Genomic DNA, 27,957 nt, shown 5'->3' on the forward strand with positions numbered 1-27,957 from the left:
AAAAAAAAAAAAAAAAAAAAGAAAGGGTGGAGAAGAAAGACGTAGCTGGATTTTAGAGCCGATTTAACCAGCTCTGTCGGCTATCACGATTTTTCTCTCCGGTGTGTGCACCAGGGGAACGGTTCTACTAACAAAACGATCGACGGTGAGAACGAGTGAACTCGGTGTTAAAAATGCTGTGTCGTTGGCTCGCCGTCCTGATACTCGCTGCATTTCTCCTGGTTATCGAAGGGATCGCGGTCACTCAAGGTACGTGCAACCGAACCATCTCAAAAATTTGCGGAACGTGCACGAACGTTGCTCGACTCGCTTCTTCGAATTTGCTCCTTCGAATTCACTTGGAGCATCTGTGTAAGAGCTCTCGTAGGTTCTTCAGAATGCATTCGCGTGCATGGCCCAGGCTTCTGAACGTTCAACGGCTAGTTTCTAAGATTCTAGTGGAGTATGGTCGCTGATTCGGTATTCGCGTCCGTATGCACCGATCGCTCTTGCGGGTGCATTAACAAAGTGCGTGACAAGTGTTGCAGAATGGAACGTAAAAGTGTGAGAACGTTCCGATTTTCCGGTCGAAAAGAGATTCCGTTTTGTATTGTAGGCATGAGTCACTTCTTAATCTCTGATGAGTTTGGAATGGTTCAAATATCGGAAGTTCTAGTATCTGCATATGTTTCTTGAAAGTATTTATTTGTCGGACTGTTTTATCAATCGCAAAATTGGGTTGCGTGAAGTTATAATTACTTGTACTGTTTACTTTAACTGGCACATATTCTACGCAGAATAAAAATAGATCTATTCTACTAGATATAGATAATCTCTCAATGCATGTCAATCATTAGATTTTAATGGAAACTGTAAGTGAAGATTCTCTAAAGCTACGTTCGAAGAATTCTTGAATTCTAGAACTTTTAATTTCTATAAATCTAAAGTAATGAAATCAATTAATCAGTAGAAATATACTTACATTGAGCTATATGGAAATTGTTTAAATTAAGTACGTGTAGCCTAAAAAACTACGCACGACTAAAGTTTCATTTGGCTAAAGGATATTTCATGTACATCGACTTAATACAGTGATAGGTGTATAACACTCAAGCTACTTTTATTACGATAATACGCAAAAATCAATGCCACTACTTCCAAACATTTATCGTGTCGTTAATTCTCAAACAATTTTCCTCGAAGTATCACAATTCACGCTATCTATGCCGTTAACGACTTTAACTTCCAGGGAGAGTACGACGTAAGTCGCATTTACCGATAACCCCAAGCCATAAAAGACGGTACAATTAATTTCGACGCCTTAACAACTCGGTACACGCGGGCGCCGCATTAAGACGCATCATTCACCTCAACGTTTCTTCCTCTCCCTCTCTCTTTCTCTCTGTGTCGCGTAATGTGACTGCTTGTGGACTCAAATGTCTCAGGGAGTAGTTTATGAAGCACTTTGGAAGGCAGGCGCACGGAGCTCAAGTTTCGAAGCTAGAAATTTCGTTTGCCATTCTGCTCAATAATTCCGCCTGCACGCGTGTTCTTCGCGTGGATTCGACCAATGCAACGGGAGCACGCGCTTCACCGACGCGAGTTACTCGCTGTTCCATGAACTAATGGCGAGAAAAACGTGGCTAACAAACAGTGGCAAGCCGCACGGTGGAATGCTAATGAACAGCACACGATGGACGCGTTTACAAATTAAGCAAGACGTCAACGAGAAACGTTGCACGGAGCGCCGATGCTAATTGAATAATTAAAAGTCACCGCGGTTGCACGTCCGTCCACTGGAAAATGCAATGTCTGTGGCAGCAGTGACACGCTGTGGCAAAGCAAATAATCACCGGCCGTAATTGTGCAATCAGAGGAACGCGACTGCTCAAGTGGCCACGGCGAAACATTACGCGGGGAAACTCAGATGCGTCGGAAATAACACCTCCAGTCGAATCTTGATAAAATATGGAAACCACATATCGACTTACAATCATTCACGGATACATAGTATTTCAATACTTATCGTAGAAAATCTCAACTGCGTATTTGCACAAAATATATCGTAGTTTCCACGTATTATACATTTCGCGTAGGCAGCCGTGTCTCATTCTAGCGCTAACAAAATTACAAAATGTTTTACACGACACGTATAATGTATCCATAAAAGTTTTCTGTAAGTGTGGGCATACTTTCAAGAGTCACTGTATGCGGTTATTAGCGACGAAGACTGAATACATTGTGCGGACTACATGTTGTTATAGAATAACGTGTCTTTTGGAAAGGAGAATTTGAGATTGAGGAGAATTTTGAAATTTGTTAGCTATCTGTCAGAGTGACTATTAAATTTTTGTAAATTCCTCAACGAATAACATAGCACGTTCAATAATTCATAAATAATTTCGCGTATGAGAGGACATAGCATAATATGTTCGCGATTGGAATTTCAGATTAGAGATAAAAGTATATACGCGTCCACTATGAAAAATAATTCCGAGCTAAATTCAAAAATGTCACCTCCAAACATTTCAATATTTTTATAACACAAATTAAATCAGTCGAAATTAATTTCGAACATCACGATTCGAATTCAGTATCCAAAGCGATCCTCTTTAATCCTAATTATATATTTAAAACGATTATTCATACCATATACAAATTCTTTTTTACCAAACATACATATGTCTGCGTCAAACATCTTGTAATTTCTATACACGGTTTCGAATAGGTTGTCAATTTGTTCCATACGATCTTCATATTCGTGTTTCGTTACGGTGCTAATGAAATTTCAAAATGTTTTACGTAGCATACACGATATACGCATAAAAGTTTTCTACGCTAAGTGCTCAAATACATCCGTGAGCTACTGTACGTGTACTTAATACGACGTTAAACCTATTAAAGAAAAGAAAGAACGAAGTGAAGAAACGAAATGTAAAAATTTTCGGAAAGTGTCCGGACTGACAAAAGATCGTACCATTGAATTCGTAAAGCGTTTGACAAAGTCAGCATGCATTAAAATGCAAGTTTCAGTCGGGTGAAATCTAGAAATCGATGAACGTGCTACGAGCGTGGATGCGAGCTTACAAATGGTTGGATCTTTAGACGATAACCAACTTTCAACGCGGCATGAGGTAAAGCTCATTCATCATCGTGTACTTCGGCGCGGCGCATTGTCCGCATCACGTGCACGCGCCCCGGGAACATTAAATCGATTCTCGTTCACGCGTGATTTACCGCGGCGAATTGAATCGTAAAGAGGCTTGCGTGCTTACGATTTTTCCTTTATAATTGTGCCTCGATTCTCTCGTTCTACGAAATCGCCGCCGTTCAGCGAAATTCGCACTGTTGGCACCGCGAAATAACTCGACAAACCCGTGAACGCGACCGATATTATTCTGATTATGTTCACGAGATAAAAAGTTTTGTGCTAGATTTTTATGCCAGACTCTAATTAGAGATAATTTATCAAGGTGCTTTAACTTTTTGTATATGGGAAGCGTTTTAATATCTTTTTTCATTAACTCGATAATTAAAAATTGAATTCGAGAAAGAAGATTCAAAACTCCTCACTAGAAAATAAAATCTTCGTTAACGAATTTTCGACGTTTTTCCTTAGCTCTCTTTGATATGCAATTAGAACCAGTATTTATTCGAACGTTCCATTTTTTGGCAGAAGTTCGTGATAAAAATGTTATGAACTTTCTGAACGACCCAGTGTTGTACAACAATCTCATAAAAATGAAACATCCAATGTCCGGTGTATCTACGTAGAAATTTTTAGCAGAAAGTGAAATATACGATATACGAACATGGTTTTTAGTATATTCTTAAACATAAACCAAAAAGGAAACGCGAAATCGCATTGGTTGCACTTTATCATCTCTGAGCCTGAAAAGGGGACAAACAATCGCCTTATTTATTTTCCTTTCTCCGGAGATCTCATTCTGTCTCATTGGATTGCATCACGTGTCAGGAGTCGTTTAGCGGTTGCTTTTTCTTCGAGAATCGAGAAAATTTTTGCAGTGAATTCGGTCCTTGATACGCCGCGACAGTGCTTTGCTTTGCTTCGTCGAACAGGATTACTTTTTTCCATGTATTTTCGGCCAGTGACAACCGAGAAAAACTTGTTAAATATTTCTATCAGCAAAATATCGTTGGAAACATGTTCTTTGGCACCGTTAACAGTTCGATAAAAACGAATGTACGCTACCGTTGATACATATCTAGACACTTTGATCAATACGTAGCAATAATATTTGCATTTCTATAAAAGAAATCTGCAGTCAGGAAAAATTCCAGAAAAACAATATAATAATATAAATATATAACATTAAATATAAATATAAAACGTTGTTATTGTTCATCAAATTCCATCGAATTTTAAACATGGAGCGAGAGAAGGAGAGAATAATTTTTGGTCACAGTTTTATAAAAAGTTTTATAGAATTATTATATAACTATAAATATATTTCTACGTTCAAAATAATCTGCAAACAGATATTTTTAATTTTGTATAGATTCTGCGCTTCTAAATTCTATCGCAGTGAATTATGAAATACAAATGCACGCAGTTTATTACACGTAGACTCTATTCGCCTGGGGATCGTATTAATTTGAAATTGCTTGAGCTTAAATCCTACCGTTACCATTATGGTTGTAAAGGAACAGATGTAGGACGAAGGAAAAGCCTTTATGAAAACATTACCAAGTTCCTTATTATTATCAGACAATAAATAACTTTACTGACTCCTAGTAAAGAAACTTTGCGTTCGTTTCCTGAAAGAAAATTACAAAGAAACGTTTAACTATCATTAAACAACGATTCAGGCAAACTTGTTATTTGCTTCTTAGGCGTACTAAAAAAATCTCCAGGCAATGTACGATCTCGTTAATTTTAATACCCTCTTACAGATAGTATCGTAATTTTTCTGAGAGATCTATGAATTACTTTTGATTTTCATTCGAAAAGTAGTAGTGAAGAAATCGCGTAATTCTTCCGTTCTTCGTTTATATTTTTATTTTTATACTTCAAAAAAATCAGCAAACGTTGCAAGTACTTGTTGAAGGAATAAAAAAATTGGACAATTACTTGTCAGTTTTAGCGGCAATATCTCCTACCATATAACCAAGCACATTCGATTTAAGTTTTATAGTGACATAACATGAATTTCTAAAATCTTAATCACCGGCCAGAAAGTGTCTGAAAGTTACTTTATACATTCTCTGTGCCATAAACTTCGGGGAAACTAGAATATAGGGCAATTCCTCTTGTCTGGCATCAATTTTATATGTTTTTTTTGCGCGATAATGAGCCGAACAACTTTTGGAACCAGATTTGACCGCTTTCTATATGAAATGAAAATAATAAAAATAAAAAAATAAGAAAGCAACTAATTACTCCAAATAGAGTAACAAATAAATTTGTTATTTGAAAGTAAATTTGCTTTCAATTAAATTTCAAAGCCTTATACGAGTAATAAATTATCTTCGAATAACTCGCCTGCAAAATCTTTGAAGAAACTTTCAACGTGTTTGATCGATACGGTCTGTGAAAATTAATATTTACGATATTCCGTGTCGGAAAATAGGGCTTCTCGAGTTGAGAAAAAATTGAGGGTAACCCGATTCAACAGAACATCATGCAGGCAGCATGAACGAACAGATTCAACGTAATCACGCGTGCACCCAAAAGAAAGGCGCTGTATCGAGTGTCGAGGCAGAGCGTGCTCGATTTATGTAATACATAAAACAGAGCACGGCTTCGCGATATAAAGGCAGAAGTCTCGCGTCAGAGTGCTTGGAAGCACAGTAACCAGAGAGAAACGATGATTTATGGATCTACACCGCGAAAGGTTATGGAGATTTTTGCAGCGGTGGCCCTGTTCATCTCGAGAAAGTCATCTGAGCAATGTGGATATTGATTACATCGAAATTTCTCAACGTTCCATCGATAATATTTTCCGTGGCACGCGCGTGTATTGTTCGCCTGGCAGATAATTATTATACTGCATTATTCATTGTTATTATCTTATCGATTTAACGGGCCGCGTTAAACAATTCTATTACTGCTCGCATCAAGCGAACGTAGCCGTTGCAAATTGTAACGTGTGCTTTAATTGCTATCAAATATTACTCGATATATAACAGGTTTAATAGGTAATGGCAAACTGTGATGTTGGAGCGCATAATTTAGACGCAAATAAAGCATATTATTATTTAAGCAACGGACGCCGATTTTGTAAACGATTGAATTACGTCGGAAGTTTGAAGCGAAACTTTGAAAACTGTTTAGAGGCAATGTAGTTTCGTAAAAAAAAAATTTATCGAATAATACAGGACGTAGAAATATTGAAAAAAATATCCGAAGGCAATGTATTTTCATAATAACATTTTATTATGAAACTTGCAAACAATAAAGAGATATTTACTAAAGATTTAAAGACGACATATTGTCATGTAATAAAATTGTATGCAGAGAATAATACCGTATCGAGTAAGACAAGACGAAGTTGGTAACGAAATTAAAAAAGAAAAAGCTTTACGGATAATATATGTTGCTGTAATAATACTGTAGTTACATAGAATAACATCGTATTGAACGACACACGGTAGAGTACATTGGAAAATTTAGAAATGACGTGGCCCGTCATTAAAATGTTTTAATACCTGTAACACGAACTATTTAATTGCTTTATATTATTCAATTTCACGTCGAGTGATTATTTTATTTAAATTTGTTGAAACGTCACATAAAATCAGTTGAATAAAATTGTTGAAGAAAGAGTCGGCTGCTACCATGGAACGTATTGGTCTCTGTTTCGAGCATCGAAACTTTCTGCATGAATTTTTATACGCTAAATAAACTTTACGCATAAATTTAACGGGACGCTGGTACGTGTCTGGTTAGTCGCAAATGAAAACATATTAACAAATCTAATAGCGTAGGAAACATAGGGACATAGCAAACGGGTAATCGATATTAGAAAATATTTCGACAATGGACACCATGTTTATTGACATTCGAAAATATATCGCATACTGGGAATATATCGATTTAACAGGCGCAAGGGATAGGTATCGAATGTACATACATATACAGTTGACATTAAGTAAACTGCGATATTGGCGTAGGGATTGTTCGAATGGTAATAGTTTAATGACGACGATTCTCTGATAATGCTACTGGTATTAGCGCTCCTCTGCCTACTAGATTGTAGCATATTAGATGAAGATTTATATGTGCCCAAGGCATTGCTAACTTCGAAACAGTCGCGTATGTGTAGGTGCGCGTACACAGAAGCTAACGTGTTATGTACAGTCAAAATGTTGTCTCAAGTTCAAGAACGTAAGCTCTGGGATATACAGACTTAACATGATTAAGGTTATCGTATGGTGTTAGCGTACTATACCTCTTCGACGATGTACTATATATATTGAAAAAGCTTTCACGGGTATTAGAGCGGAATTAGAGCACGTGAGAGATCTTTTTATTTGATACTGTAAGATTTCAATTGTTGAACCAGTGTTAATTTTGTTATCGAAATAGGTACTCACATTTTATCTATTTTGCAGAGCGTATTTGATTTAACAAAACTGATAACTTAAAGTAATGCTTGTGATGTTGAATGAATTTGATTATTCTTTTTTATCAAGTATTATTTTAGAATAACTGAAACTTTCGTGATATGGCATCCATTGATCTACAAAATAACAGAAATTTACGGTTTTATAAACCTAGAACTAATCTATATTTATGTAAAATACTTTTAAGACAAATTTTAAAGATTAGACAAAGAATAGTAGAAAACAAAAGATTATCTTACAATGTTAGTAGATGAGAATGTATATTGTTTTAGAACTCATGGTCTCAATTTTCTGTACAATAATTCTTTTCAATTCTCTTACAATTTTCTACCAATAATCTTTCCAAAACAAATTCCTTGATATTAAAATTCGATCAAGAAATAAAGCGAACAATTATAGGTCCTGTACGCATTCCACACGCTGGATAGGAGAAACGGAGTTACATCGAAAGTACCAACAGTAAATTTATTCTCATTACAACTATAAAAGCGTCCATTAGCGCGTAACTTTCGCGTAGATTCCATCGCCGTCGTATCTGGCGGAACTCGAAAAGTATGTCGTTTAGTTACGACCATCTTACGGTATCGATTCCAGGGAAGGCTTCAACACTATCGGTGATTTTTATCGAAAGTAGAGTGCTGTAACAGTGGCATCGACGGCTGTTCATCAATGACGCGAAAATCGTATTGCAATAGAGGCCGCGTTTACGATACTCCTTGGCGATCATAAATTACCCCTTTATAACACCATTCCAGCAATTCTTTCTCTGTATCCCGTGGTATCGCACGATTTTTACCAGATATCACTGGCAGATTTAAAAGCTTCGTTCCTTTGAAAATTGTCTTGTAAGAGTTTTGCGTTTACGGTAATCGCATATATCGCTTCTCTTTCGAAGCTTATCATAAAGTGCAGTTACAAAGAAATACCACTAATAAATTCCTAACATCTTCTTCTGGAAAATCGTGTCGTACCGTGTATTTACGTCGCTTCTCTACAGTATAAAGTAGAGCGTAGTAATATCGAATCAAGTATGATTACCCATAAAAAAATATGTCGAAAATAAAGAATAATATTTTTTAAACTAAATCTTCGTTTACGAGAGAATCGATTTAGTAAATGTAGCAAGTACGCGTGCACTGTACGCATACCTTTAGATAACGACATGGTTAGTGTATATATTTATAGAGTGTTTTATTTATCGTGGAGTCTTAAATTTCTTAGTTACTTTTATTAATATAAAAAAATCAGGACATAGTTATTTGGTTCAAGACGAAGAATTTGTGGCTCGTGATTTTCTTTCCACTACGTCATCTTCTTCAAATTTTCAAGGAGATCCATATTTTTAAAAGTGAGACTGGATACCTTTCTATATATAGAATTATCAATTATAGAATCGAAGAATTCTTGAAATGGAAGTGTCACACTTTTTTCTTGAAATAATTTGCGTTTCGAAAAATTGTTTATTATGAGAACGCTCATATCGGAAGCGTTTGATCAATTTTATGACTTACTATACATAAATCGTGAAAAGTTTCTGTAATGAATGTCCGAACAAAGGTTCAGTAGTTTTAATTTCTGCTACGAAAGGTCTGATTAAAAAACTGAATGGAAATCCAGGCTAATGTTCCTGTTTATAAGCTCGTAAACGTAGACGTGGACGATTGAAAAGAGAAAGAAATCCCAGTGGACAATTTGGGATGGTCTTCTAATTACGCGTCGCCCACGAACGTATTATATGTGACCTGCAATCATACTCTTCAGGAATAGTACACAAAGGACCCCTTATCCAAGGGAATCGAACCATAAATTTCAGGTCCTTTTCTAGCAGTGTGTGGGTGCTCGATGCATCAATCATTATCGAACGCGGTACGACTGGAATATTTTGCTGAAAAAGTTGCTTGACATTTTCCATGCATAGCCAAGTCCCCTATAAACTGACGCGAACGCCAGTGCTCAACCAGCGACATCTCGAAAACGACCGATGTCCCTTCAACCATGTGTCTTCAATGTTACGAGAGAGCAATTTATGATCACTTGGATGCTACAGTAAATGTAACTTCCATTATGAGGCCAGTATCGAGGCACGGAAGCTGTAAATCTGTCAGCGATATCTGTTAGAACTCCTACTCTGTTGTGAACTTAAAAAGAAAAATCGGAAGTTAGCGTTATACTGGGTGTATAGCGTGCAATTTACAACTTTATACGGCTGTAAAAGGGAAGTGAATCGAGAATAAAGAACGCAATGTTTTGAAATAGGCATTTGTTGTAAAGTACGTGCGTTTAATTTCAATACCGATAAAATAATATCGATCGAGTGATAGTTCGTATGGACAAGAAACCCATTTCTCACGATGACATAATTTTCTCATCAATGGAATAGCGTTCATTGTGAACATCAAATCGCACGTAGAATCTGATAAGAAGGCATTTCATTGAAAGATAAGAGTATGTGTATATCTACTATACATAGTTTCTAATTAAAAATATGTCAATTCAAGCATTATAATAAGTACATTCTGTTATTTCTATTGCTGATATTTCAATTTCAAAGCAGATTCCAAACCTTTATTTTACATCTGGCGGGATTCAAAAAAAAAAAAGGAGGAAAAAAGAAAGAAAAACGAAAATATCCATTGTCGAAGAAAAATAGCGGTCCATTAATTACCGAATGGCAAAACGGGAGGAAAAAGAAAGGAAACCTGTGACGACACAATTACGCAGCGTCGGGCCGTGTTTCCGCCGAGTTCGCGGACACTGCTTCCGTAATTACCTGACGCACGCCTCGCATGATCAGTTTCAATTTGTGAAAAAAGCTTAGTCGGCAGGGGAAAAAGTCGAGCTGCCACGAGAAATTTATCGCACAGTTTCGTAGTCATAGATACACGGGGTATCAGGTTTTCCATTCCCGTTCAATTTTTCTACCTTTGCCTGTTCTTTTTTTTTTCTTTTTATAAACAGCTATTACCCAAGATAATTCATTTCCCTCGTTCCTCTTTTTCATTGACAGCGCACAGCTTTATTCCAAATCGTACGTTTCCTGTCATACTGTATTATTTACAGACGAAGTATTAGGTATCAACGTTGCGAAAGGACGATCCGATAATCATATACAATATTAATGTGTGTAATTAACGTACGGGCTAAAAAAGTATTCAATCCTTAAAGAGTTAAGCTTCCGAAAGTATCTATACGAGTGTTTGAAAATTTTCGTGAGTCATTATAAATACTATACTGTAGATAATATATAAAGTTATTTAATCGTTAATTATAATTAGACATTGGCTAGAAACGAAAGATTACAAATCTTCTGAAGAAAGAAGTATTGTTCTTTATACATTATACATTAGATGGATCTAGTATAATAGACTATTATATAGGAGATTACACCAGAAGGAGCTTTAGGACTCGAGGGTTTTGGGGGCTTCAGAGGATCGAGGTTATTATGTTTGTTAATAGGTAGATGAAAGGTTTAAGTAATTTTTAATGATTCAGCCGTAACGTTGAAAAACAGTAACACGTGTATTATTCTTCGTCTTTTATTACTATTATTATTATTAAGTATCCGACGAATTCATTATTTGGAAGTGATTTATTTCTCAAATAAGATCTTGGAATTTATTTGATTTGCAGAATCTGGTTGATCCTTTTATGTATTACTTTCGTTTTTAATAAAAAGTGTCCAGTTTCGGTATGGCTCGTTGCAAAGCTGCAATTAAATTTGTACAGTACACGCTTGCGTGATGCCCGCATACGAAACGAAGAATCTGCTTCGTTTATTTTCCATCGAGTTCACCCCAAGGACAGGCCGATGCGTGACGTCGAGCCATGGGGAACGGCGTTCGGCGCTTCCCCTAAAGCGAACAATCCGGATAATCTTGTGCAATGAGAATGATGACTCTGGGCATTCTTTCCTCCCTTCGTCGAATCAGCATCGCCATAATTACGAGGCGATTCGACGACGGTAAGGATCTGAATGGTTCGTTATTACGTTTCAATTAGCAAGCCCGGATATTTACTGTAATTGCAATCGGTTACATTATTAGGAGAAACTGAGTGTTCCTAACGAGTAGAGGCCGAGACAAAGACAAACGGAATTTAGGTAATTTCCCGCTGGTGCCGTTCTACTTCTTATTGTTTCGAAATTAACTTGGTCAGTTGCTTGGCATTTGTTTAAGAATTTCAATTGGGGGAGAAGTTAATTAATTTCCACCTGCCTGGTTCCGATTATTCACCACTCTGTGGCGGATGTCGAGTTTCGAACCACGTCCAACTGTTTGTTTAAAGTTCGCTTGTGTGAATAATGTGCATGTCGATATGTTGGCATAAGCTTCATTGGAAAGTCTTGATTATCTTACTTTTGTAGCAGAATTTCCGCTCGGTGATCTTCTTTTCGAACGATTTACGATGACTACCTGCGATGAAAATATTTGATGCGCTGCATAAGATATTTCCAAATTCCATTACGATTCTCACGACTATGTTGGTAGAGTTTGAAAGTTATCCGGAAATATATATAGATCGGTGCCGTACATATTGGCGATTTGATAGCTTCCGATGGAGAAAACCACCTTGGTTTTAAGGTGATTCGTTTACAACGGATTAAATAGTTAGTTTCCGACTAGTTAGTTACGACAAATTCGTTGCAAACACAAAATTAGTAAAATGTAATGTACAACATGAATAGTGGTCTGAAACATACAATTGGTGCTAATTATGATCTCACTAGATATTGTGACTTATTGATATAATGAATAATTGGCTATTTACGTAGTTTAATGATCTTTACAGAATGTATACTTGTATTATTATACTTTTATTACTACACAGTGTACTTACAGTATACAGTATAATTGTATTATTATACTTGTATTATTATACCTGTATCTTCTATAAAGATACGACAGGATAGAAAATATTTTCTATCTTTTATATTTAGTTTCGTTTCAAATTTTCCCAACATGAATATGATGGCTTCCTACATATAACACGCGTAATACAGATGTTCATAAAAGTGATATTTTGGGAAAAAAGAATATCTGAGAGTAAAACATACTTGAACGGTTTTAAGTTAAATGTCAATCAAATTTATCGATTTCCGAAAGAAGCAAAAATTTCATTGACAAACGATCTAGCATTTATTTAACGACAGTCTATTAAAAGCATAAAATAAATGAAGTGCGTGGATTTATAAAAGTTGGGAACAAGAATGTTCCTCGTTAGACCTCGTCCGATCGAAGTCTTTGAATTGGTTAATTTTCATCGAATAACTCCTTCTTAATTAAGGTAACAGGACTGAAATACTGACAGGACGTATAATGAGCCCTTAAAATTGTCTACGTGTAATTAATAGCTTAAACGACTAAATGGCGAACTGGACGCGAGGCGAGTTGACTAACTAGAATTCTCTTGTAAGAGATTCGACATGGTCTATGTGACAACTGTATAATGAGCTTGTGAACAGTTAATAATAATTACTGTGTCTCGTATGGTCGATGCAGAATCCCATGCATACGAGAACACGACGATGTTTGAAGTAAGTACAATTTACAACGTTGTCGCTTTACGTGAGTATTCCCACAGGAGAAATTAGACGCTTTGTTCGAGTTATCTTTAATCGTTGTAAGTATGAACGTAACATGTTGATGTTCGACATGAATGAGAATATATTCATTTTGTATATAAATATCTCGCAGTGAAAGCATATTCCCTGCTACGAATTCACTAAAATAATTTTATAGTTGCAACTTTAATTTCGTCAGAATTTTCATCTTTTATGCGATATGAGTAATGATATTTTTTCCTCCGGTATAAATTTGTGATTATTATATTTATGTTTCTCCGCATAAAATAAATTTGCCGTAACGACACACAGACGCTATGAAAAATTCGATATGAAAAATTTACAATTTAGTAATTTACTACAACTAATACGATTATTTATGCAAAGTAATTATATACTCTGGAAATATATCACGAAATATAACTAGCAAACATATCGTATTGGCTGAAATAGTTTTACGTAAGTTCGTAAGTTGAAAATAAATTTTACTTATTCATCAAGATGCACCGTAGATTAAGAAACATATTCACAAACACATGTAGTGTGTATGGGTGGAGAAATATGATAATAAATAAATAAGATAAAACTTAGCAAATATAAAAAAAAACAGTAATACGAGTTTTCTCTCATTTTTGTGTGTGTAACATAGTCGGTGATTCGCTGAGCAAGTTTTCATTTATCCCTCGATGCGATTACTTTATCTTGCGTGTCTGGAAAATTGAGGTTTAATGTGAAATCCACTTTTACAGAGTCCATTGAACGTTATTGACGATCCGAAAGGGGTTAAACGAAAATTCCTGTTTCCCGTCGATACGCAGATATTTGTCGTCCCGTTTTCAACACTTCATCGCAAAATCGCAGGGAAATTTCTGAAACAAATTTTATAGTTTCAGAAACTTCGATTCGATGTTACTGAAAATATCATTAAGAAAGTAGAACCTTGGTAGAAAGTCATTCTACGTGTCAAGTATTATATTAAAAACACTGGATATTTTAGATATCTTTTCATATTACATACGCGCATTCTACGGAATTTTAAACTTTCAAATTTCCTATAAACGCATAAAAATCTGCAGTCTACTTATCAGCGATAATGTATCCGATATGTTCGTTGATATAATAAACCCTCTGGCGATCGAAAAGTATCTCGCGACTCGTATTAAAACTCCAGTAAGTTAGGTGTTTACGTGCTCCAATAATCCTCTTATAATCGTTTTGCAGAGTTAAAACGAGCAGGATCTGTATTATTACTGTCGTTACTTTGTCCAATGTCCCGATTTAGTGCTATGCGTCGTCGATTCTTTATCACGACAAAAACTACAGGCTTCGTTTCATCGATGTGCCGAATATTCATACGAATATGGTACCTTGTTCAAGACCATTGGAAAGCTAAGAATTTATGACACTGCTGACTGGGCCCTAACAGGGATCCAGGCCCCAAAACTCTTGAAAAGCCAACAATATCATAAAACCACTAAAAAAAGCAAACTTTTATCCTTTATCCCCATCTTGAGAGGTCAACAGCGGGGCAGATGCGAAGAATCAGGTCAAGAGTTGTTGTCTTCCATCTGACAAAAACCAAAGGTCGTGGTCTGGCCGCCACACATGAGGGGCAGAGGCGCGAAGGTGTAGTCATCAAGAATAGGGTCGTTCCCTGTCTTACGACACCCTCAGGTCGTGATTCAACCGCCGGACGCGACATAACAGTCGATAATTTGTGTCATATGTAGAGGAGTTATAGAAATAAAATAATCAAACTCGAAGATGGTACCTGCTGGGGGTAGCCATCCATATGTTATTTAACAATTAGAAAATTTTACCAAATGTCCAGCGGGACAAATTGTAAAGTACAAATTAAATAACAAAAAAAAAAAAAAATATGTAGAGGAGGCAGTGCCTTAATAGTTACGCATGCATAAACCATGCAGTCCACTTTGTAATCAACTGTCTGGCCTGTAACTTCGTTCCTCCGTCATGCCGCTCACAAACCGCGAGTGTTGGGACGCTTGTCCTAACCTTGTGGAGAAACTAAAATCTATACGTGCTGTTTCATGGCTACAAATATGGATGCCAGCTATGTCAGTTGAATAAAGTTGAAATTTGATGACATTGATTGAGACAGAACACATAATAAATGCAAATGTACGTATTACGTGTTATTAATTGAAAACAGCAGGGATAGCCATTGTGAGGATTACTAGGTGTTTGGTTACTAGATATTTTTATCAAAATTCTACATCAAAACGACAAGAAGAGATCAACTTTGAAACGTTTTAATTTTGAAAATCGTGATGTGGTTATGGTAGAGGGCGAAAAATTTTAATAAAGTATACATAAGTTAGCAATGGGAATTGAAGGTGATTTATTTATCCTATTTTTACTTATTTAGTAAGCGAATCACAGAAACTTTGAAACCTGAAGTTCCAAGAATCGAGCATACGAATAGGTCAAGCAAATTGACTGAATAGAATACTAACGAGGTGAATGAATCAGAGAAGTTCATGAATTCAATTGACTAATTGCTATATTCTTTTTATATATCTCCGTTTCCTCGATTTCTCTTTGCACAAAATTGATTATCTTACCTTTTTATCGAATTGTTTCACGTGCTGCGTACTCCGAAAGTACGTAAGCGTCTCACTCCAAGATTAAAATTTTGGGCCGAAATTGCTTCTCTCTGAAATTAGAGAAATTAATTATTTAAGTCCAATGGAAATGTATTTACTATCATTTTAGAGAAATAAGTGCAAAGTAATTTGTATATTTATTCAACGATTTTTAATAGCATTTATCTCGTTCAATTAATGTTATTTATAATTATAATTTAATATAATGTTAGTTATAATTATAACGATCATCCAGTATCTCTTCTTCCCTTAGGCAACTGGAATTTACTATGAAACAGATGTGGAAATGTACACAGAAGTCACAAAAGGACTATAAAACAACTCAGAGATTATTCAGTTCTCGTTAAAGCCTTCCATTATCTGACCGATAATCCATACTATCTCGCCGGCACTCCAAATAATCAACACTCTCCTCAAATTTACGCAAGCCAAAAATGATTGCAACGAGCGCACGCGAGTAACCGACGTGCAACTATCTTCGCTTAAGTTAATTGCAATCAGCCATTCGCCCGACCTATTCCACGGATATTTAAGAATCGCAAAAAGCAACATCGTCGACACTTTGATTCTCGTGTTTTCGTTTTATCATTTGACCTCTTTTACCTTTTTATCCAGTCGAATCGTGTACGACCGCTCGCGGAGAAACGTTTACGAGCCACAAACGAAAATCAGCCACGTTTGCGCGCCGTTTATGCGGCACGCTCGTAGTTGCGGTTAATTTGCAACTGGCGGGGATTATTGTCTCATGGGATATTTTCGGTGTATCCATGAGCATCGATGATACTTTCGAACGATTTGGTTCACGGCGAATAATCTTTATCTGGCCTCGTCGCGGCTATGAACGTTGTGCCAGGTAGACGGCTGTAAAATAATTATCGTAACTTTTGCGGGGCGAGAGAATGGCCATAGAACGGTTAGAAAAAAACTACGACGAGAATTAGTTTCACGTTCATTCACTTCGACCCTGTTTCCGGGCTTGTCCGCGAAGATCATTACGCTCCGTGGCAATTGCCAATTTGCATTGCGGCTCATGTGACGCGAGATGCATCGAGGAGCGCAGCGTGTTCCAATTCTCTTGTCGCGAATTTCTATCTTCGTTACGTAGATTCCTACCGTCTCTCTCCCTTCTTCAGCCTTTTCCATTAGGAAGTTGAGCGTCGCGAAGTTCGAGATTGCTGGCAGTTGTTGCTTTTCCATATATTTCGCGCGGAGCAATGTAATATTTAAGCCTAATTGGAAGTCATTGAGTCGTGGACGACCGCGATACGTTGGGTTAAATTTGAATTAGATCGATTTTAACGCAGTGGCTAGGAGAAGTATCGGCACACATTCTTATTTTCCAACGAAGCGTTTTTCTAGCAGGTTTTATTCATTCTGTGTTCGTAGTATCACAGTTATCTGAATTGAAGCAATTTGAAACCTCTTTGCTATCGACGGCTGTATACAGTGGCCTTCCGCAGACTTGTCTCTATGTTCAAACAGCTATTATGATAGCCGTCTGTCGAAGCTACTGCTGCGTACAAACGATCACTATAATGTACACAGTCCATACGTGTCACGTGCGAACAGTAGGTTGGCTAGTGAGATGACAATAAATTATTCATTATGGAGAATAGCAGCAATGTTCGTTCATACATTATTCTAACGAGTAAATTTCGTTTCGTGCAAACAGCTTGAATGAAGAAATTCCGTTTTAAGAAAAATGTTGACGCTGTTTAAAGGTGACAAAAAAAGAAAAAGAGAGAACAGAAAATCGTGAATCATATTGTTCTTTTGTCTGGAGCCAGCAAGGAGAGAAGATATTAATAAATTCGAAATAAATGAAATACTTTGTACGTTACTAATTATTATACTAATCGAGTGCAAGCGTCTGTTTGAAACGTTTGTTATTTAATTAAATGCGTAATAGAAGCGTACTATGGAACAAGTCCGTAGATCGTAGAAACAATTCTGATGATCTTTATTTGAAAGCAAGCTGTTGGAGAAAGTTTCGAATTACCTTGCATTGCATGTAATATCTCCAATAGACGTGTAAGGATAGTTCTTTGCAAAAATTGTCTAGCTGCGCCGGAGATTTGCAATCCTTAACTCTGACAAATCCTTCAGCTATTATCTCAACGGTTACTACACTTCTGCCTTGTGTGATCGAGAATCTTGCCGGTTCGCAAGAGATTCTTGGCAATTTTCTAAAAAGCTTTCGTGCATCGAACTTGTCGCAGATCCGCAGGAAGATGCTACAGTCTAATTGTAAACTTTGGAGCGGTGCAACGTTCTTGCTCGTGAATTATAGTTTACTACCGAAGTTTACGATCTTACGCCTCGACAATTTCATGACACAAAATAGCAATGTGATTCGCAAATAGTTACAAGCGAGACATTACGAAACCTAGAATTCTTATACAGAGACGATCGTAGAATTAACAACGACGAGTGATAAGAGCAGCTCACACTACTTCTGGCGCGATTTTAATATTATCGGTGCACTGTACATTTAAGTTAAAATTTCCAAAACTTGTAACATATCCATCTTTCTTGCTGAAAGATCTTAATATACGCCTGTTTACGGTACGGCGTCCCGCATTTTCAAGTTTAAGCGAGGTAATAAGTGTTTGCATGGCGTACTTCGCGAAGATAAGTCCGATCACATTTCAATGTCATCCAACACGGGCCAGGAGGACCCTGAGAAATCGACTGGGTTCGTATCTTCGTGTTCCTGTTTTTCGAGGGTTAAGATTACTCGATATTTCAACCGAGAAAATAAATGATTCATGAAAGCAGATTAAACATAACGATCAACTTTAATAATTGATTTCGGAAAGAGGTATGATATACCGAATTACTTCGCTGAATCGGATTTTCGAATTAAGTGCGGGTATCTGCGCCTCTCTTGAACATTTCGAGAATAATAATAACATTAATTATACAGACTAATATCAATCAAGGTAAACTCATACCTACAATAACAAAACTAATATTATTCGAATTTATCAGATTATTCTGTTCTTCGATTATTTTATATTAAGATACTTTTCCTATCCAACAAATAAGATAAAAATCAGAAAATAAAGAAAAAATGAATTTCTCGTATCGTCCCGACGTGATTCGAATATTTCGAAGAATTATTTCTCGTTATTAATAATACACGTATCATAATTTTTATAAATCTCGTTTTTCATCTCATATTTTTCCCGTACATCGAGCTTTATTAATCTGCTACTCTATTTTCTCGGAGAAGATGATTCCTACGAAATGAATCGAATATCTCGTACCCGTGGATGGCATTCACCCAATCTAACCACGAGCTAATAACATCACTGGCGAGAAATATGAAGCTGCAATCTCATAATTGACAACGGGGATCGTGTAACGACATTCGTGTGACCGCGTGACAAGTCCAATTATCCGATGAGTTGTCTCCCTTGCGCTCGTTGCGCGATGTTCCAATCTACTTGAGAACAGCCCTTAAGCACGCGTTTCGATTGTTAAGAGCTCCGTCGTCGTTTCGTTCTGTTTCGTGCACGTGCAGCTATCGTTTATTCGGTTTATCGCGACCCAACGATGGACCGAGAACCCCTCTGATAGTAGCCACGTGAAAATTCGCTCGCCATCGAATTATTTCGCCAAACGAACTATCGAATTTATTTTCCAGCCGTTTACACGTACCTCGGTTCACGTTTCATTATGTGTAATAACAGTGGCAAACGTTCCGTTTTCACAGCTTTCAGTACATTCACATCGGGTTAACAAGGCACGTAAATTGAAAGAAATTGCAGGATAAAATAATGTAACGGTCCTTGTAATTTTCGTTTTTAAAGCTAAAGTTCCATCTCGAAGCGACGTAGTTTTAGTCTGCATTTTCGACCTTCTATACAAATAATAAACATTTATCACGAATATAATATATAAATATGAAGATTGCAGGGAAAATAATGCGATACGGACATTTTTATTCATTTCTTTATTTTGATGTATATTTTGATATCACTTTATGACTAGAAGAGGACATCTTAATACAAAACGTCATATCTATGTATGAGGAGACGTGTTTTCACCCACTAATACATAACTTTTAAACAAAGTGAATACTTAATTACGCGATGTTTCAATTTTCAGTATTAACGTATAAATTAACATGGACCAGGAAATACTATGATAAAATATTAAAAACGATACATACGATGTTTGACAGTTCTTCCATATTTTACGATAATGTTTAATTGCTGGTAGAATCAATGCACGCGAAACATTTGAATAGAGGTATACATTACTCGAAAACAATTGTTAAGGTGTAAAGTGTTCCGGCAAACGAACAGGGAATTTCGTAATTGTGCGCTTTATTCGCACGATTTTCACCGCCCGCGGGATATAAAATTCCGAACTGTTTAATCTGCCAGCAGACATTCTGCACAATAAAAAAATGATTGTTTTGTATTCGAGCGCGAAACGTAAAATTCATACGTTAAATGGTGCTTTTGTCGACAAGAAAGCCGTAACATGCCGATAAAATCGGTGGTTTTAGTTTTTATATTTGGAACCAGAACTGGGACGCGCAATTAGTAAACATTTGCAACTGGAAACTTAACGATTGAACAACTATTTGAAAAAATGTCTATATGTCTACGGCAAATACATGCAACGAAATTAGAAAGTATTCGTACACATTTTTAAAACAGAATAACTTTTTCAAAATTGGGTCAAACGACTTGATTTTTTTTGAGAAGTTAGAAGAATTAGTTTATGTGACGTGTAAAAAGATCTCTGGAAAAGTTACAAGTGGTTGCGAAAAAAAAGTTAATGGTCGCCATTTACCACTTTTTTATCTGGACTTGTAATGAAAATTTAAACGTCATAATTTGGAAAATTATGTCAGGCACGTACATGTTGAGAATTTCATCGAAATCGAATAACGTAGCTACGATTTAAAAAATACAAGTCGTTTGGTCTAATTTTATAAAAGTTATTCTGTTTTAAACAGTGTACGAAAACTTTCTACGCCCTCTGTACGTATGTATATATCGTTGATCATAAAAATATTTGGACACTTATCTCAGGACACTTTTATGCATATTATGAATACAGTATACGTATTTCTTATTAAATTATTGCACGTTTACAACTGTTACTATGTTTCTTTCGATTAATGTTCATCGCTTTTTAAAAATATTATTTAAAAAGAAATGTTCTATCAATCGAATAAACCATTTGTTTCTCAATTTATTACTCTGCCAATTATTTGCTTAGCTTTAAATTTCTTTAATTAATCAAATAAAAATATCACATCGATCTTAATACAATATTTATCATATAATATTTGATACATATATATTTGAAATATTTATTTAGGAATTATGTATTTGAAGTAAATACAATTTGAAAGTAAATTAATTAAAGTGAATATAATATTATAAACAATAGCGTACGTGCAATATCGTCTCCAATTTAGCATACGTTTTCCAACAACGATACATTTCTAATCGAGAGGCTACTTGTTTAATTAAAAACCATTCTCTCAACCTTCCAAATAAACACGCCGCTCCGCCAACCGAGGACAATTTTTTCTCACGTGTGGGCTTTTTTCATTAACACGCAGAACTTGAAAACTGGACTGCTGTGAAAACGTGCCGCTTCGAGAAATACGACTCGGATGTATCGAGCTTTGATTGATTTCGTGCTTGCTTCTGAATAAGCATACGCTTTTCATTTTTCCTTGATGCATTTGGTACAGTAACATGGACACGTTCTCTGTAGCAGAGTGTAATTAGGGGGGCGGATTGAGATGAAAGAAGTAGGACGTGTACAAATGGGATATTTAAGGCGGATTCTAGAGTTGAATTTTGTGCAGGCTGTCACGATGCTATTTCAAATTGCTATCTCGATTTGTATCCGCGATTTATTATCGTACGATATTATTTTGGCACCGCCAACAGCGTATAGAGATTTTAGACAGTCATTTGTCTAAGGATTCTCCGTGTCCAACTTCTATAATCGGAGGGTCGAACCAGTGTTGTTTGTTAACAGAAGGCATTGACATATGTCTACTGGCAAAAATGTGAATTTGAATATAATGTTAAAATACGGTGGTTCTCGAAAATATTTGAATACTTGTGATAGGAAATTTTTATAAATACAATACTTACGTGTACGATACTTGAAAAAATTATTTATTGAAAGAAATATGCTACATTAAGATATATTCATAAAACAAAATTTCGTGTAAGATTTACATAGATTGTCGCAATCTTCCCATGAAATTGTTTCATCTTTTAAACGTTATAAGAAATATATTACATTGAATATTTTACACATTTTCAAACGTAATATGCATTCTATACATTTTTGCATATTTAAATTGCCCACAAAAGCATAAAAATTTGCAGCTTAATTATAATAAGATTTGAAAGACTGTAGTAGATATTCAACATGAATATTGTTTTTCCATACCATATTACCATAATTTTTCTATTACTTTTCATATTTCCTGACAGTTATGAAATTACCAAGTTACAAAAACTCGCCGCAGAATTATCATTCTATTTTTTCTCCAATATTCCATTATGTGCCAAGATCCAAGAAGCTCTTGAATCCCACCTAAAGCATTATATCATGTCTATGTATACTTGTCGCTTTATTAGCACGTCATATTCCACACCCTGTCCTTACACTCTTGCGCTCTTTTTTTCTACCTAGCACAATATTCATTCACGAGAAATGGTAAAGCAGAACTTTTTTAAATCCTCTTCAGAAATAAAAAAGAGGACGAAAAAAAGGGACTGCATTTCGAGAGAGAAACCCTTGTAACAAAGCCGGCCGATGAACGTAGTAACGAAAAACGTCAATTGACCTTCTTCCTGGCTTACAACCCTCCATCATAACCCGTCACTCTAGCCGGCGATGGCTTAACGATGGGCATTTTTACACTGTCATAACCTGGGATAACAAGTTCCCGATTTAGCCCGAGGGCTAACCTCGACAACCGCCACTGATCGTCTCTCGAGGCTCTATATCAAGTCGTAGACGGCCTACGCCCATGTCTGACCACGCTCTACCAAACTGGACGATCGTATATCCTCGCTCAAAGTATTAGAACATCTGAGTGATCTTATCCAGAACATGATAATTAATCCGGATTGTTAGGGACGTAGCTAATCGATCAGAATCTTTTACTTATTTCCTGCTATATATTTTGAATATATATATTATATTTTTGGATTGAGAATGATTATTAGAATGCCGATGTTTGTACACATTAAAATTTTTGTAAACACAGATGAAGAAATAGAATGCAAACCGAGATTTGTTTCACTCACCGAACATTCTAACACGTATCCTTTGGGTATTATATATATTTTGTTGTTATCCTTATTATTGCCTCTCTTTGAATCTGGTAAAAAATCTACATTTCCCTTCACAAATGACGATACATAAAACTGGATATATTTTATTTTTATATTATATACACTCTGTGTGTCTTTATAGTTTTAAATCTCCCGTGAATGCACAAAAATTCGTAGTCTAATTATAATAAATACGATTCGCTAGATCTGAAGAGGCATACCTGTGCAGGAATACTTCATGATTCTACTACTCGCGCAGTTGGTTTAAGACAAGGTCAAACCAGTCGAGACTATAACGTTCTTTTATTTATCGAACCCCTCAAACGGCACATCGGGGAATTGCCAGACGGGGGAACTCGGACTCGAGCATTTTTCATTAATGGGAATAAGCTGCGTGAAGAAAGTGGAGTTTCATAGTCAAGGGCTGAGAATACATGGACAGAGGGGTGGATCCGAGAGTAGTTTAATTGGCGGAAACATTTCGGAGAGGAAGGTTCCTGTTTCTTACGTAGGTGGGTGAAAGATCTTTTCGGCTACAAACGACGGATTTAGTGGTCGCGATTTTGTGCGATGGTTGGTTTAATTGGTATCGACCACTTAATCTGTCCTTGAATGCAAAGATTAATCGATGTACGAACTTTCGTGGGAATGAATATTGTATGTTTGCAATATCTTTTGGGATTCTATATGAATTATTGATATAAGAAAAGAATATTTTGTGTTCTCGTTGTAGCTTTAAAATCTAGTAATATTACGTTGTGATGTTGTCATTTTTATCTTTTATATTGATCTCAGGTGGATTATTATTATACGTGTTTATTATTATACGAGGAATTCGTAATTGTCAGTTATATTAACTTACGATTTACGTTCGAGAATGCCCGTCTCTACTACTACGGGCTATGCTCGTAGTTGTAGGCTAAGGGATTAAAATCACTTTAAATACAAGTACAGAGATAGTGTATGTCGGTCGTAATCGTCGCTCGCTCAATGCTACTGTTCAACTCTACGCTCGCTATTCGACTCTATGACTCGCTATAATGATTGTCCTAGAGAGTACGTTCGTCTACTTGTATCGACCTGTGGTATTACAAAAAGTTCGAATGTAACTCCGGTTGACGATTGCAAAAAAAAGGTTCGTTCACCTTTGAACCCAGCAAACCAAAACGACGTTGGCACTCCAAGGTACAATAATATGAGTCTCTTTCGATTCGAATCTTTCTTTGATTCATGTGCCGCTACAGATCTATTCGGATACGAATGTCCAGATCCCAAATGTATCTACGTGTGTTGTACGAACGTAATTTCAAATCACTGCGTTATAATTAATTTTCATAAATGCATAAAATAAAAGAAACAAAAAAAATTAATGAACATTTATTCAGAATCAATCCATTGATCGTTTGTCCAAGCAAACCATATTCTCGACTGAGTTTTCGGATTATACTTGCCGTGTTAGAATGTTACGTGTCAACTGCTGGTAAGCTTTCTGTCACGATTACTTTCGAAACTTATTGCAGTTCGCTGCAAATTTCTCCCACACTAGGCTTTCGCGTGAGAGATATATTTTCGAGCCAAAACGACGTCCACAAACACGGTCACGCCGCACGGCAACTCGATCTGATTTCCCCGAGCGAAATCTTTTCGAAGAATGATCGTTCGCTTTTTGCGCGGCTGCATCAATGGATTTTGACGCTTCGACTGAATCCGGTCGCGTATAAAATCGACATCTGAAATTCCATATTCCGGTGGCTGTCACAGGCTCGGAGACCGAGGCGACGAATTTTCGAACGATGGATGTGTCGCGTTAAGCTTCTATGTAGCAATTAAACGATTTTCGAATCAATCGATGCAATTGCATCTGCATGATGCGAGGCGAATTAAAATTAACCCTTGCGCGAAACTGTGGCCCCGAATGTTTTGCAAATCAGCGTGAGTAATGAAGGGTTTAATACACGTGTGTGATAACTGATTTTATAATAGGAAAATATTTGAGATAAAACGTAAAAAGAGGCAATAATTCGAAATTGATTTCATTTGCCTCCGAAAAATTCCTTAGGATATAGTGGCTCTTATTAATATTCGGACACTATAGTGTTGAAGAGATAATTGCTCTATATAATTATATTATAAACAATTATAATAGCGTTATTGAATTAATTATTCTTTAGTATATTAAAATTCTTATCGCGATTGATAGAATATAAATTCTATTTATTTTGTGCGTATAGGCTTGTGCTTAACAAACTATAAACTAAAACTGCGAAATTTTAAATCCTTTTAAACTTTATCAGTATAATCGCGATAGATACGTATCATTATAATGCTAATGACATTTCAAAATGTTTTCCTAACATATACAATATATACAGTGGCTACAAAATGCATTTGAACACCATTACTGTAGCATTTACATACTAATTAATTAGGTTCAAGTATTACGCGCAAACTTTCGTATCACGTAGTAGTATTCTCATATGCGAAATGTTATATTATGAAAATAAAATATATGAAAATGAAATGCAAAAATGTAGAATGTTCAAAAAGCTCTTAATTATGAAATAAGGGTACAAATACCTTTTGTAGCCACTGTGCATAACAGTTTTCTATGCTAAATGTTCAATTATTTCCGTGAAGCATCGTAAATATTTTTAGAGAAGTTTAAGTTGGTTTATTTTTCTAAGACACCGTGTATACCATTATCTCACTCGTAATTCACGTGAAAGTTAACGATGCCATTAATAAACATAACCAGGCAATTTATAGTAACTTTTACCGTTATGTACTAAATTACTCTCAATACTAGCATCGAAACAAATATAACAAAACGATCGTCGTTAATGCCCTCCACTTTCCACTAATTACTGTCACCGTTTACCATTACCAAACAGATAAAACTATATCCGTTAATTTTATGCGGTATTTTACGCGGATACGATACGATCCTATAAATAATCAAGCGCTCGCTCGAAATCCACCAATGTTTCCAACTCGCATGTCATTATTCTTGTCACACGGGAATTATATGCAAATAGACACGTATTCCGCGCGAATTCCTTTTCGATCCGACCATTGTCGATAATAGGGAAAGAAATAGCGATAAAAAAGGAAACCAAGGGATAAATTGAGAAAGAAAATTGGATATACAAGAAATTAGCCATGCGGAACGCACGCGTGCCGGATCGGAAACAGAAAGAAGAGAAAGAAAAGCTCGAAGAGGAAAAACAGTGACTGTCTGGGGGCCAATAATCGAACGCAGCTTCCCACATGTTATGCGATATTATATTATACAACAGCGAAATACATTAACGAAATGGCGCGATGCTGATAAGAAACATATATAAATATAACGCATTTAAATATTAGTTTAAAGATTAATATTTGCGTTTTGATGCACTTAACTCGTCAATTCTCTTATGATAGATATAGATGAACGATACATATAGATACATATAGATGAACGAATCGCTATTTTTCGATAAATGATATGTCGATTAAAAGCTTAATTACGTTATCATAAACTGTTTGAAGCACTTCCGATAATATAACAAAAAGAATGTTATAAATAGCAGGATCTAAAATCGCTAAAAAATCCTTCTTTCTATAAAAAATCACGGTCATCTTGACTTTGTCGAATGACATCATATATTTTTGATTTCGTAGCGTTGTAAATAATGTCAATTTAAAAATCGTGCACATAATTTCATCGCATTCATTGACAAGCATCGCAGATTCATTGACAAGCATCTGAATTCGATAATTGCGAGGGTACGAACGCCGAATAATCAATGTTTTATTGGTAATCCACGAATAAGTTTACAGTCGTGAAAAATAAAGTAAAAGAGATAAGTAGTTGACTTCTACCTAATGACCCGACAACACAATCATAAGTACGTCGATCCGCTTTGAATATTAATTCAGGTAATTTCCATCCTGTCATTTATTTTCCCGTCATCCTTCTGTCTCGAGAGGAAGTTTATTGTTGCGATACCGGTTAAGGTGAAAAATAACTGTATGCTCGGAGGTGCATTACAACATGCAGATGCGCTTAAACGGTAATCCATTTTCATCAGATGAATTAAACGCGCGTCTGTTTTAATGCGGGAATCGGTCGATCCAAGCTTGCACGTTTCCTCGAAACGAACGCAAGGAAGTTCGACTGGAATTAGTTCAACAAGTAGCGAGCGGATCTGGTTGGCTTAATTTGCAGATAAATGGCACAGATGATATTCTTCGCTACTTTCCAGTATTTGATTTCCGTTCGTTTGAATAGATTTTCAGCGTAGAAATAGTAATAATAGATATTCGTGTACATTCATATCTTATGGATATTTAGTTCAATTTTAGTTTTATATCTAGTCAAATTAATTTAGTTAAAAAATAAAAAAATAAAAATTGTATCTTCGCGAAAAACTACAACTTAAAAACCTCCACAATAACGATCCATTTCTAATAATTTGCAAAATATTCATAACGAAATGCAACATAAAAGTTCCATCACAAAAAAAATTTACCTTGTGAAAGGGTCATTTTTCTTAAAATTATCTTTTTTTTATCAGATACGCCTATTTGCATCAACATGATAGAGTATTCGTCAATCGCTTATCACAGATCAGTTAATTTCCAGTTTATCCTTAAGAAAATTTAAGAATTCTTCGGTACTGAATTCTTTGTAAAATAACAACTCTATTAGGAGTAACTTGACTCGAGCGACGCGACGAGCGGAAACTGGAGAAATTCTCGTTTCTGGTCGGAATCGAAATACCTCTTTGGCGAATTCAACGTCGGTGGCCTTTGTACACGAACGATTCATTCACTTCGTTTCTCCAATGTACAGGAACATCAAAGAATTTCTTCGTCGGGCTTCCTT

General features: G+C 36.0%; 1 protein-coding gene across 2 annotated transcripts in view; it reads left to right on the forward strand.

The window, feature by feature from the left end:
• Positions 1-6: 6 nt before the first annotated feature.
• LOC100744814 (lachesin-like) overlaps positions 7-27,957 on the forward strand; it is a 267,532-nt gene continuing 239,581 nt past the window's right edge. For both annotated transcript variants that reach the window (XM_003491129.3, XM_024369051.2), the window contains exon 1: positions 7-249. In XM_003491129.3, the coding sequence (XP_003491177.2) occupies positions 174-249 (76 nt within the window). In that variant the 5' untranslated portion in view covers positions 7-173. The remainder of the gene's footprint in view (positions 250-27,957) is intronic.

This window comes from Bombus impatiens, unplaced genomic scaffold, assembly GCF_000188095.3.
Source record: "Bombus impatiens unplaced genomic scaffold, BIMP_2.2 scf_0517, whole genome shotgun sequence".
Lineage (NCBI taxonomy): Eukaryota > Metazoa > Arthropoda > Insecta > Hymenoptera > Apidae > Bombus > Bombus impatiens.